General features: G+C 45.7%; 1 protein-coding gene across 1 annotated transcript in view; it reads left to right on the forward strand.

Moving 5' to 3' along the window:
• The first annotated feature begins 1,591 nt into the window (after positions 1-1,591).
• Positions 1,592-14,174, forward strand: part of LOC142586142 (uncharacterized) — an 89,129-nt gene continuing 76,546 nt past the window's right edge. The window contains exons 1-3 of the mRNA XM_075697395.1: positions 1,592-1,598; positions 2,224-2,355; positions 3,671-3,796. Coding sequence (XP_075553510.1) covers positions 1,592-1,598; positions 2,224-2,355; positions 3,671-3,796 — 265 coding nt within the window. The remainder of the gene's footprint in view (positions 1,599-2,223; positions 2,356-3,670; positions 3,797-14,174) is intronic.

Consider the following 14,174-nt stretch of genomic DNA (forward strand, 5'->3'; position numbering starts at 1 on the left):
GTCCGACTGCTCCTCCCGGTTCATCAAGGGCATGACCTGTAACTCGGACGGGGACGGCGAACCCGGGAACTGCACCTGCCCCGATTACACTCCGCTGTTCCTGGAGGAAGGTGGCGTCTACAAATGCAGCAGGGGTGATTATTATCCTTGTCTTGATGCTCTCAGTGCGATGCTAGGGAGCCTTCATACACACACCTAGAACGGCGTGGGCGTGGATGTGAAGGCTCCCATCCAGGGCGAAGTGCACTGGACATGGCTGGCAAAGAGACTTTGGGCAGGTTCTTTCAGGCTGTTTATCTTCCAAGTAAAATTACTTTCTTTTATGCGCCGAAAAACGTAATTCGTAATGCTATACAACCAATGAGTGGCTCAAATCGCGGACATTCTGTGTTCTGCTTGAACTTCGTGCCCGTAATATGCAGGCAGCTCCTCCATTAGGGGTATGGCGTTTTCACAGTAGAGACTTCAACAAAAAAGGAAGTGTTTGGCACAGGAACGTTGGCTTTTGTGTCATCTTCTGGTCGCAAATAATACCTCCAAATATCGCACCACTAGTTGTGCATGTACACAGAGCATACCCATCTAAATGTGGGGCTAATGTTTTCGAGCCCTTCTTTATGCTACGCGATGCTAATAAGCACGCTAGGCCAAATTACTTTTTTATAAGACTATGCTCGTGTATCGTGCATACGTTAAAGAACCCCAGCCGGTCAAAATTATTCCGCAGTTCCCCACTACGGCGTGCCTCACAATCATATCGTGGTTTCGGCCCACAAAATACAAGAATTAAAGAATTTTTACAGGGTACATAATTTGTAAACATCGCCTGTAATAACAACGTTTAGATAGATTACTTGATGAGACAAACATGACTTGCACGAGAAGTTGAAATAGATAATCGACAAATAGCATAACTTGAAATATTAGGTTTCTAAGAAATTAGCTGATGGCACATATGCAATTCACAAATTGTAGCCGGCAAGTTCACAGGCATATTCGCATGGAACGAATTCTTATGAGTAGTTAGCGTTCCAGTTATTCTTGTGCTTCAGTGCACAAAGCGGTGTTTTGCTGAAAAATATAGATGAAACAACAGAGAATTTTGCGGCAGTATGAAGGGATATAGGCTCAAAACCAAAACTCTCGTTCAGGATTTGTTCCAAGTTATTATGCCTTGCCACCTCCTCGGCTACAATTCGTAAATTGCAATACATACCGTATAGCGTATTTGGTTGAAAACCCAATCAGTTGAAATTAGTTGAGTAGTCGACTGTGCATTTCGATTGATTTTGCAAGTAATGTCCGCTTCATCGAGGGATCCAGAGGATCCATATTCAGGATCAAAATCGTGCTATCTCCGAAAGGCAAATTAACAGTTTTCTATTAGAAAAAAAATCGATGAGCTGAATAGCCAAAAGAAAAACACCTGACACCACAAGTCAAGCGTTTTGTGATTATTGGTACTTAAACCTACTTCGAACACCACGGACGCTATACATTGTGGACACACGATAGATATATGTCTAGGCGAATGTATAAGACTATTAAACGCAGAGTTCCAATGCCCTAAAGATAAAAGCATGGGGCTAACATGTATGGTGTGCTTTGATACCCGCGAGTATCCCTGATAAGAAAGTAATACCGGAGTGATACAGCTTGAGTGTTGAAATGAAAAAGTGTTCAAGAAATACTGTCTGGTTTGCGCATGCACGGTTGCTAAGGTCGCGCTGAGCCTTTTTTCATGCGCGGCTAATAAATTCAACTACATTCGTGGTTACGATTTCCAAACCTATCGCCCACGCTCTCATTGGAACTATCCTCTTGTCCTTTGAGTAAAGTTGCCTGCCTTTTTGTGCTCTATTTGGTTGCGTCGTTTTGTAAACATTTATGTGCTTTACAGTCATCCGCATTTTATGTCTACCGTTCGGAATTGGTGGGCCGCGATGCAAACAAATCAATTTTCGTGCGGCCCTAGCCGGTTTGATAGACAATGCTTGCAAACAGCGGTAGCGGCATGGACGCTCGGGCAGTATCCAACCTCGCACTTTGAGCTTGGCAGCTGCTATGTCATGACTCTTTCTTGGCTCAGCAGGTACGTGCTCGAGCGCTCTAGGCAGAAGTGTAGATACATTTATTTTAATACGTCACCCACTCTGAGAAAGCTATTGTTTTAGCATCTCTGCCTATGACTAACGCTGATCTGCTTCCACCGACGTCTCTCAGCTGGTGCCCTAGGCAGCAGCTGCGAGCGCGTGGAGCAATGCCGCTACAACAACGTGTACCTGCTATGCCTCGATGGAAAGTGCATCTGCCCCAGTCCTATGCGAGTCAAGCAGGGATTCAAGTGCATGCCAGGTGAGCGATCGGCACTCGCGGACGCACGCCTTGTCGTTTCACATTTGCCTACGCAAGGAATCACACTCTAGTACTTCGCACACTCTCAAGGGAACACTGCTCTGGCAGTAACTGCTGCTCTGCCAGCAGAACACCGGCGCCTGTCTTCTGGCGATAGACAGTGCCAAAATAGCGATTCTAAAATGCTAATGTTTGGGAAGGGAGAAAAGCGTTATCACAGGCAGAAATCCCACTGTTAGGTGGCATTCACGTCACAAAAAACAAAAGGTGGCCGCGGTATCTTTAGATCCAAGTGAAATTGAATTCGTGGTAGCCTCTTACTTGAGGCAGCGGTTATTGCGAAGTTGCCTTCATTCACATCGTCGTCGTCTTGAAGATCCTATGTAATTGTAACATTCCGGCCATTCCGTGACCCCAACCACGGTCCTCGGCTCGTTTAGCTGGACTCTACCGATCTTGTGCGTATGACGACTGCGGGTAATTACCCCTGAACCGGGCTGGTACACGCATGAAACTTTTTACGCTAGCTGCACTTGAGAGGAAGTGGTAGCCAATTCTTCATCTAGTACGAAGGCGCTCGGTAAAGGGCAAACAACAACTGCAAACGAAAAGCTTTGTCAATTCGACCACGGAATTTCAGGGAGACAGGAAACCGGTACCGCTATGCTGCTACCGTTCATCGGCTTTCTTTACTTAGACTTTGTTAGAGAACGACATTGGCAAGTTCTTTCCCTGTAAGACTGCGCTATTCTAAGCCGTCGTTCAGTTTTTTAATGGTAGAATTATGAGCTGCAAGACAGCAAAACCAGTCTTCACATTACGAGCGTGTCTTTGGCATGTCAAGACGATTGTTCTTGCGGTACATAAAGACGGCCTGCATCGCATTAGGTGAAGGTCAATGTTCCGCAACATACACACCAATAAAATCTTCCTGTGCTGCATAATTGCCATCTTACTGGCAAAACCACACTTCAGCATTTCGTCGCATCTGAGGCGTGATCCCTATCGCTATGGAGCCCTTAAGAACACATTTGAACCCACGCGGTACATAGAGTGCACCCGGTGTACCTTTGAATATTCACCGGAGTTCCGGCTGTGTTAGATCACCACTAGAATCCGGCCCATCATAAGAAGCATCAGCATCTGACGTGACAGCAAATTTTATGGCTGATATCGCAGATATATTGAAACGCACTTTAGCACGCTTGAAAACCTTCACTCCCGCCTTCTTACATATTTTCGTAATTGCATGGAAGCTATTGACTTGCACGACAAAGCTCGCCTCTGGATCCACTTGGTCTAATTGTTCATGCAGAGGCCAAGCTCGGAGGGAACTGCTCTACTATTGACAGCTGCTACACGCGCAGCAGTGTCTGCGTACGTGGCACCTGCAGCTGCCGAATCCACTACGCACAGAAGGGTGGATCGTGCGTCTACGTGGGTAAGTGTGCACTGCAAGCACTGACGAACCCAAGACTGTTGCCCCTTGGGAAGGAAAAGAAGCTCGTGCCAGGCGTTTTGTTTGTTCTCCCATCGTTCTTGCGCCATAGTAGGCAGTAGTAGTTGCCCCAACGCCATGTGAATCCCCACTGGACGGCAGCAGATGAAAAACTTTCATGACGAGCATGTGTAAATCTTATATTTAATCCTATCACAAATATGGGTGACGACACGAAATGTGCGAAAGTTTTTGATTGTCAACGTTAAGAACAAGGGTAACTTCCATTTACGAACTTCGCGTAGGGAACATTGATACATCCCTTACAATACTGTAAATATCATAGGACGATGGTACATCCTAATGACTTCCAAGCAATTTCACATTCCCCGCTCTGATTAACTGTCCCATAAGAGCCCATATACAAGGGTGCACATATATCTGAAAAAATTTGGCTGCCTCCGGCATCTCTCAGCGGACGCGATGGGACTCCACGTAAAAATCGCGATAGGTGCAACACAGGCAACGTCAGCCAGACGCTCACAGATTGCCTTCTATACACGCTAAAATGAAACGCGCGGGTGCAAAGCGAATTTTATCTTGCAAAACTAGAAATTTCGAAAGCACAAGTTCATGTTGCTCCTACGCGTTAGCGTTCAATGAGTGTTATGTAAGTGCAAACAATGGTTCCCGCGCTGTCACTCATGGTGAACGCTCGTTGCCTTTTCGGAACACTTGTTCGTTTGTTGTCACGTTGACCACGCTTTACCCCACTGTTAACTAATGAAACGTTTTCCTGAAGCAGGTATGGTTCTGGGGTAAAAAAAACTGTGGCACTCATTCCCAGTAAAATTCAACCAATTTGGCTTCGCTATGACTCAATCAATCAATCATTCAATCCAGTTTTATTTTCGCAGCAGACAATACATTGTTACTGCGAAAATTGGGGGCCAGAGGAAAAAGCTGCATCTGTGCAGCTTGACTAAGCTCTAGCCACCCGTACAGCAGCAGTGACACGACGATTTGTTATCTTGATTCAGTTATATAAACATATCAGCAAATAAACGATCAGGCCGTCCGATCACAAATGACAATTCCAAGAACAATTAGAAGCATAAGCAGTTTCAATACAGTCAAACAAACAGGTCAAATAAGGTTTTGTTAGTAAGGGCCAGAACGTCCACACTTTTCCGGTCTAGCTCATTTAGTGTAGTTGCTAGGGCGTAGTCAAGTTTTTCTATCCCATAATGGGTGCGCGAAGAGGGAACGTAGTATGGCGGTTGATATCGGGATGGGTAGGAAATTGTACTTTTCCTGAGATTTGCTAATTCTTTGAATGGTTCCGCCCTACCTAATGTGGCGTTTTTATAGGTTCTTAATAATTTGTATCTGTATATATTGTGGGTTTTTAGAATTTTATGTTTGTGAAAGAGTGGTTCTGTGTGTTCTAAGAACGAGGAATTTTCTATTTATCCAAGTGCTTTTTTTCTGAATAAGGAAGAGTTTCTGCAAGTTCGATGCTGTCGTGTTTCCCCATATTAGCATGCAGTAATGTAAGTGAGAGTGAAAGAGTGCAAAATATAACATCTTTTTAATGCTGACTGGAAAAGTGTGACGGTTCTGGCTTAATACACCGGCGGCTCTACTTAATTTTGGTAATAAAGTTTTCACATGTTCATTCCAAGACATGTTTGCTGAAAAAAATGACACCTAGAATTTTAACAAACTTTTCTATTTTAATTTTGAATGGACCGAGAGCAATATGGTCGTCTATATTTTCTAAGGTACCTGGGGTGCGAAACAACACACTTAATTTTTGACTCATTAAGAATGAGCCTATTGTTCTGGCACCAAATCTGAAAGTTGTGACAGAACGCACTTCGCTTTTGTCTTATAATATAAATGTTTTTCCCTTAACGAGCACCGAGCAATCATCGGCATAAATAACATATCCACAATCCTCATATATTTTTACAATGTCATTAATATAGAAAAGAAAGAGAATTGGTCCCAGTATGCTACCCTGTGGAACTCCAAATTCAATGGACCGTAGGTGAGATTTATGCTTATTTAGTTCGACGTATTGATGGCGCGCACTCATGTAAGATTTAATAAGTTGTAGTGTTGTGCCTCGAAACCCATAATGCTCTAATTTATCTAACAATATTGGATGGTTGACTCGATCGAAAGCTTTGCTAAAGTCTAACAGTATACCCAATGTCATTAACTTATTTTCAAAGTTGTTTAATATTTCTTCCTTCTGAGCTAGAAGTGCTGTCTCGGTGCAGCGTCCCTTTCTGAAACCAAATTGGTAGTCCTGTAAGAGGTTATATCTTCTAGTAAATTTCTCAATGCGAGAAATATTCACTTTCTCGAGTCCTTTAGAAAATACAGGCAAGATTGACACAGGGCGATAATTACCTAAACAATTTTTGTCACCATTCTTGTAGATTACTGAAACTCTTGCTACCTGCATGTTGTTTGGAAAAATCCGCGTCGAAAGAGAGACGTTATATATGTGTGTAAGTGCTGGCGCAAGTAAATCTATGACGTATTTGATTGGCTTGATTTCTGTATCATCTACGTCACGGCTACGGCTATTTTTAAGCTGCTGATATAATGTTGTTACTTCAGCGATGGATGTAGGCAGTAAGTACATTGTGTGGAATAATCTCGGAATATGATTAGCAGCTTCATGACAGTATGTACTAGTGCCAATTTCAACAAAGAAATTGTTAAAAAAGTTAGCTAGTTCCTTTCCACCAACCTTTTTGTTATGTATAACAAGGTTGTCAATCGTGGCATCCTTAGTGCTCTTGTTTAATACCTCGTTAATTTTCCTCCACACTTTGCCCCTATCACACAAGCAATTGTTGTCAAATATATTCTAAATTCTTTTAATTTTTCCATGCTACGTGACTTAAGAAAGTTGTCAAAAGTTTGTTCTTATGCTTAATAAGCTTGATATGTTCATGTGTGATCCATGGTTTCCGCAACCTTTTTTGTTTACGGTATGTGCGTAATGGGAAGGATTCGAAATAGTGTTTCTTGAAGATTCTTAAAAATGAGTCATAGCACTTGTTGCTGTTTTCAAAAGTAAATGTTTCCTTCCAGTCTGTTTGAGCGATCTTATCCCTAAAATTTTGTAACGTGATAGATGATATTTTCCGGTACGTGAGTTCAGGCCACTCCTTTTGTTTCAATGCGCTGTTACGCTGAAGCATACAAAATGTAGGTAAGTGATCACTGATGTCACTGTTTATGACACCAGGGAAAACGTTATTAGGATTTAAGTTAGTAATTAATAAATCTAGCACAGATGCAGTTGAAGGAGTAACGCGTGTTCGCGTTGCTATAACATTCTGAAAACCATTACTCTGCAACATAAACAAAAAGTCATTCATCCTTTTGAGACCTTTTGAACATCGATATTCATATCACCGCGTATTGCTAGTAACCATCCATTTTCATTGGCACAAGAAAGTAAAGAATCAAGGAAGTTTAAGAACGTGACGAGATTGCCGCTTCGCGGTCTGTACAGCACAGCGAACGCATTCTTATTTTTCTTAATACAAATTATTTCAATATCACTCGTAACGGTGCTAAATTCGTGTAGCATTTCAATACCTGGTACAGCAACTTGAATGGAGACTCCGCCGCCTCTGCAATTTTTCCGATTTAAAAGGAAATGATTGTAACACGGTAAAATAACGTGATCCGAGTTTTCACAATACCAAGTCTCAGTGAACATGAGTGCATCGAATCTAACACTGCATGATTCTAAAAGGGTGATAATTTCGTCACATTTATACTGAATGGATCTTACGGTTAAATGAAAAAGCTTAAAAAGCCTGTCTGGATTCTGAGTTGTGATACCGCGTATGTCCTGAGGTAGCACACAATCGGTAGCCATGTTTGCACATGCTGGGAAATCTTAGTGCTCACGCGAAGCATGCGCACTCTTATGCTGTTGCAGTAATCTTGTCCAGATCGCTCTCGCGTCTTATTGCCACAACGGCTGACGCTTCATCGCGACGGGCAAAAATGACACCTTTTTTGACCCAGACAAACTTCCAGCCATGTTCGCGCTTGCGCGCGACTGCCACACCAAGCAATCTCTTCAAAAATTGGCACAGGTGTTCATTTATAGAGACAGGCAGATTTAGCTCAGTTTTGCAAGCTTCCAGTGACAAACCCAGGTTTCTGTTCGTAAGTTTTGTTTTCTTTGCCTTCTCTAAGACTTTGTCTCGCTTTTCGCGCTTTATGAACTGTACAACAATGTTCTTCTTTGTTTTGTCTTTGGTTGCCACCCTGTGAATTACGTCTACATCGCAGAAGGGTTGAAATGTGGGCCAGTTGGTACATACTTGAACGAAAAAACCAGTCAAAAACCCAAAGGACAAGAGGATAGGTTCACACCACAACGACTGGACTATCAACTGAGGTTTATTAGAATCGGTGTAGTCCCAGCAAGGCCAGCAGAGCATGCGCAACTGCGTCATCGCTAATCACATAGCATGAAAAGACAAGAAACGCTTCTATCGTGAGCGACTTAGAAATTCAAATTCTTTTTCAAGTAAGCGCACCGAGGTTGTACTAACGCAGTCATCACCTAATAAACTGATGTAGTACGCTTCCAAGATTTCTCGCTCTTCTTTGCCCTTGCCCCTACCAAGAATCGTCACATTGCTAAACAAAGGATAACAACCACACACGTCTACATCGCTGGCGGAGACGGGTTCACTGATGGCCGCACCTATTTTAGCGAGGATATCGGTTAAACACTCATTCGGAGTTTCCGCAACACCCTTAATCTCAAGGTTTCTGTTGCGCGAGTACTGCTCCGATTTCACAAGACCGGTTTGACGTTCAGCCAGATCCCTCTCCAATGATCGAACTTGCTGCCGCAGCACTTCATTTTCTTTCTTACGAGAATTACTTTCGGTCAAGGTAGCATCAAGTCGCTGGTTAGCATCGTCAAGGCTTTTACTTATGAAATTCATGCTTTGCTTCGTGTCATCAATATCGGCCCGGAACCCTCTTTCTTCCGCGCGCATGTTTCTGTCAAGAGATTCCTTTAAGTTTTTGAATTCATTCCTTAGCTCGTCTTTGAGTTCTTGTAACTGTTTTGAAAGATCCCTAGCCATTTCTAATGACTGCAGCAACGAACAAAAGTGTCACACTTTGTGGCAGCGGTGACAGCAAAACTACACTTATTAGACTTCTAGAATATTTGAAAAGTTCGCTAACCTGCAATGTGCAACAGTCAGGGGTTATGCCTTTTGCTCCGCCGCTGTCACCGCTGCCAAATGATGCGTCCGCGAAACAGCGGTAGCTTTATAGCCAGGGGTGGCCACGTATTCCGTCGTCCAGCCTGCGCAGTCAGGACTCGATGAACGAAGCCTGTGCGCTGCCGCTCTTTGTTGTGGACTTGCACTGTCTTCTTGCGCAGTCCCACCTGCCCGTCGGATAAAGCTGTCGCAGTGACGCCTTGAAGTAGGTGCAAATCTGCAATGTGCAACAGTCAGGGATTATGCCTTCTGCTCCGCCGCTGTCACCGCTGCTATCGAAGTGAAGCTTAAGCGGCCGGTGTGCCCTAAGCCTAAATTTCTTGAAGCGTAGCGTGCTAAGGCTAATTAATTCTCACCTTGCTGTTATCAAATGGAGCAGGAGTTAACGCAGGAGCGTCGCGTACACCAGCACCAGCAACGCATAAGCACGTCGAGGTATCATAGTTTGCACGAGCTTATAACAAAAACAGAGGGCACCGACACCCGCCTGCACAAACTGGCCTTCCTGGGCCTTCATTCCACGGCTAACTTGGCCATCGGCTTGTCTGCCTACGCTATGTGGTCGCAAAATGTGTATTCACAATATTCGGCTCCTCTTTGAAAGTTTTTGGTTTTACATGCCAAGAAATAAAAAAATGAGACATTTTTAACTGCCAGTTTTCACCGAGTGTCTACTATTTAATTAATATTGTTATTTCTCTATCGGCGTGTCTTGTGCGTGCCGACCTTCGTAGCCACCCGTTTGTGATACCTTCTTTCGATTTGGTACCGGCGTCTGAAAGACCCTTCATGACTATATTGAAGAGCAGTGGCGAGAGGGCTGATCCTTGAGGGGTACCCCGAGCCCCCAATCCGTACAGGCTTGACCGAATCTGTCCCACTTGAATAGTAGCAGTTCTATTCATGAGAAAGGACCTGACAAAGGCCTGGAATTTGACTCCCAGGCCAATACCGGCCGTGGCCTGCAGAATGTATCGATGTAACACTGTGCCGAACGTCTTAGTGAGATCCAGGGCGAGATTCCCTCTCACGTCCCGGGTGCCGCTATCAAAAATTTGCTTCCTCAGCATTAGCATAACTTCCTGCGTCGATAGGTCGTGCCGAAATCCAACCATATTATGTGGGAAGCGGTCTCTGCGCTCTATGTACCAGGAAACCCTGTTCAAAATCGCGTGTTCCACTACCTTGCCTATGCACGAGGTTTGTGATATTGGCCTCATGTTGTCCAAATGAAGAGGTTTTCCTGGTTTAGGGATGAATGTCACCATAGCCTACCTCCATCCGTCAGGCACCTGTGCTCTCTCCCATACCCGGTTGACTTCCTTAGTTAGTAGTTCCACTGCCTTATCGTACAGGTTTCGTATTAGCCTGTTAGAAATTTTATCCAGACCCGGAGCCGATCAGCTGTTTAAATTGTAGAGCACCGCCCTGATCGTCTATTCTGTGAAGGGCGCGTACAACTCCTCGACCGTCGCACACTCGATCTGCGGATAATCCTCTTCCTGCGTCGGCCATATGGGGAGGTATCTATCCGCGACCGCTTTCAACAGTGACTGTTCAGTACTTTCCTCCTGTTTGTGCCGGTGTGTGACTGTACTAAGTGTTTGCCTTTGATTCCGCTTAGTCTGCGCGTCACCCAGGAGGTGCTTGAGGAGGTTCCACTTCTCTCCTGAGCGCATGGACGCGTCTACTGCCGCGCAGACCTCGTCCCAGTGTAGCCTATTGAGCTCCGCGCAATATCTCTCGATCTCTCTATTAAGCTTCGCAACCTTCTTCCGCACCCTGCGATTTGACCTTTGTGTTTTCCACCTCATCAGAATTGACGATTTGAGCGCCAACAGGTGCGCTAGGTGGGGATCCATTCTTAGGCCTCCGCTTCCATTTGTACTACCTTAGTAGCCCTCTCTACGTCCTGCGTTAGCCAGTTCATAGCCTCGCCAAACGAGGAAAATGTGCTCGTTCACTCCTTCCTAAGTTTCCTGAACTCCTCCCAGTCCGTGACTCGAATACCCTGGCCAGTCGGGCGTCCACCCTAAGTTACCGCAACTATGAAGTGGTCACTGCCCAGGTTCTCCTGCTTATTGGCCCACGTTATGTTACCTACGTTCCTTACACATACCAAATCAGGCGTTGTGTCTCGAGCAACTGACCTGCGCAGCCTAGTGGGGAACCCTGGGCCCGTGATTACCGTAAACGCGAGATCACCCAGGATCTTCGCCAGGTTCTCTCCTTCTGCACTCCGTCTGACGTAGCCCCACGCATTATGAGTTGCGTTAAGGTCCCCGGCAACTATCAGGGGAAAGTGTTTGGCTATCGACGTTACCTTCCTAAGCAGGGAGTTAACGTCTGTCTCTAGTCCCACGGCGGACTATAGACATTAAGTACAAAGACTCTCTTCTTAAGAGGCCCGTGCGGTATAACCTCCACGAAAAGGGCCTCCATCTTACTCCGTCCAGATTGGATTAGATGTTCAATAAAGGCTAGATTTCTTTTATATAATCGTGCCTAGTCCTCTCCTTCGTTCGTTCCTGACTGGCACAGTGCTCAAGCCGGAGAGGCTAGGGTCGTCACATAGTGTCCCCTGTAATAACAAAATCTGCGGTTTTTCCACCTCATTTGCCAAAAATTGCCGTAGCGGAGCCTTGCACGTTCGAAAAGTAGCGCAGTTCCAGTGTCATATAACCAGCGCTTTGTGACCGCCCGCCATGATGCTACATTAACATGCTTTGCTCCACACCCGGAGCAACCTCGGAGTGATTCACTGCCTTGAATTGCGCCCAGACCTTGGCTGTGGCTGCCCATAAATTTTTTTTCATTATAAGCGCATAAAATGAATAACCCCAGCAGCTATGAGCAGGCAGTTGGAGAGCGATCGGCAAGCACCCATCTTCTATTCCTTTTGGAATGGCTATTCCGAAAACTATTCGGTCTTGTTAGGAGTAGTAATGCATCTCTAATGCCTACACGTCACTCTTACATGGTGAGGTTTCCCTGTTTTGTTACATGACGTGACACACAAGTGATGTGAGCGCAGCGCTAAATCTTTAGACTAATAGCGGAGGGCTAATGGTGATAAAGGTGTAGACTTGGAAATTATTTTTTCTTTGTTCATTCTAATCATTCATAATCTGTTTGTATACGTCAAAGCGGTCGGGAACTTTGCAGTTTTTCTGACGTCGCGTGACAGACAGGCGAAGTGATGGTGCTCCGACAAATTTTACAGCGAAGCTAATTATGCGGACCCTGTGCCTTCGTTGTCGGACTTCGCTAAAAGAGGCCACATGACTTACCCCGGTATTCAGAAATGCAACTTATGTCGAAGCCCATGCTTGACTTGATTTAGATGATGCCTGGCGTTAACGTGTCCAAAGAAGCTCACTGCGTTTCCTTCGGCGCATTCACAATAGGCGTCACTTAGATCAAGTCAAGCATGGGCTTCAACTGAAGTTGCATTTCTGAATACAGGAGTTAGTGTTAGAAGACCTCAGCAGGGGGAAAGGCGTTGGAGTGACCCCTTTTCCCGTGTGAGAATGCTATCTTATACGCGAATCTTATATTATTGTTACACGGTATATTTTCGGCGATCGAGCCAGACCGGCATTGAATTTATCGACAATTGATTCCACCCTGCCACGAAAGAAAGAAATGTTAAACTGGCGGTTTGCATCCAGCAAACAGCGCCCAGCGTTTGAAATGTGGTTCTAGGAGCAAGTGACTGTCGGCACTTCTTCGGCACTGACTGTCGACGCTTCTGTCGGCACTTAGAAGTGTCCGCATCCACGTCTACCATCAAATAAATCCAAGCAGTCATCAAAACGATTGCAGTGTCCGCATCTCCAATGGTGGGCCTTGCGCTCAATGTACGGAGCATTGGGTTAGTGGGCCCGCACATTCCATCCCATCTACAACTATGGAAAGATCACGAATGGTGCGTACTCCTGAGCAAGAAGCTGCCTGCCGTGAGCGTCCGCGGCAGTTGGCTCATAAACGGCCTTGTCGTCGTAGAGCCGCCCCCCCCCAGCTGAGCGCCCGACATTTACAATACACATTGCTTGCAAAGTTTCGCTTGTATTGTAACACTCGGTGTAACTAACACAGCTTCGCTGTTCTGCCCACTTCATGGACTGGAAGGGGCGGTCAGTCAGTCAGTCAAGAACTTTATTGAAGTCCTGAGGAGTTTTAAGCCGTTGGAGATCCTACGCTGGGAGCTCTTCGGGTCGAAACCGTAGGCGACGCCCAAGTCGGGACGGGAACCCGGTGACGCACCGCCAATTCTTGGGCCCTCTGGACGGTCTTTACTTGGAGTTTGAGGTCCGGGCTTTTGAGGGCTTCTTTCCATTCGCGCTCACTGGAGAGAGGCCCTTTGGTAACTCGGTACATTTACATAGCATGTGCGAGAGTGAGCAATAAAGTTTTGGGCAGCCTGGGCAATTTGCCGGGATGTCTGAGTCGTAGTTACTTAGGAGGCCTCGGGATGGATACGAGTCCGTTTGCAGCATTCCAGACGCGGCCGCCTGCGTGCGTTCAAGTTTGGCGTGCGGCAGCGGGAATTATTCTGTCTTTTCGATAGTGGGAGGTGATTTCGTGGTAAGTGAGTAGCGGGTCATTTCTTTCTTTTTTTTTACCATGGCTAGTTGCAGAAATGCGATGGAAACAGTTTCGTATAGCTTTAGGTTATAGCGCCCTTGAAATCGTGGCGTCGGCGTCACACGGTCGTCGACAGCTTCGTCATGCTGCTGTCGTCACACATGCTCGCAGCAGACCAGACGCATATCTGCTCATCTCACACAAATACGTTGTCCACCTGGTTCTCCTGGCTAGGAGTGAAGGTGGGAGCATTTGAGCCCAGCAGACGCGGAGAGTAGCAGCAAATCATGCTAGCAGGGCGGCGCTGTGGGCGGTACTTTGATCAACCTACTTACTCGACGTGCTGGCCGAGTGCGCTGTGAAGGCCGGCGCTCGTCACCATTTTGCAAAAAAACAATAAAGAAAGATGAAAGCAACGTTGGCAGGGCACGCAAAAATACAGGCACAAAGTGTAAGAGATGCAGTGCGATTGCTTTGCGCTCGGGATGCGTAACAATAGAGCA

Source organism: Dermacentor variabilis, chromosome 6, assembly GCF_050947875.1.
Source record: "Dermacentor variabilis isolate Ectoservices chromosome 6, ASM5094787v1, whole genome shotgun sequence".
Classification (NCBI taxonomy): Eukaryota; Metazoa; Arthropoda; class Arachnida; order Ixodida; family Ixodidae; genus Dermacentor; species Dermacentor variabilis.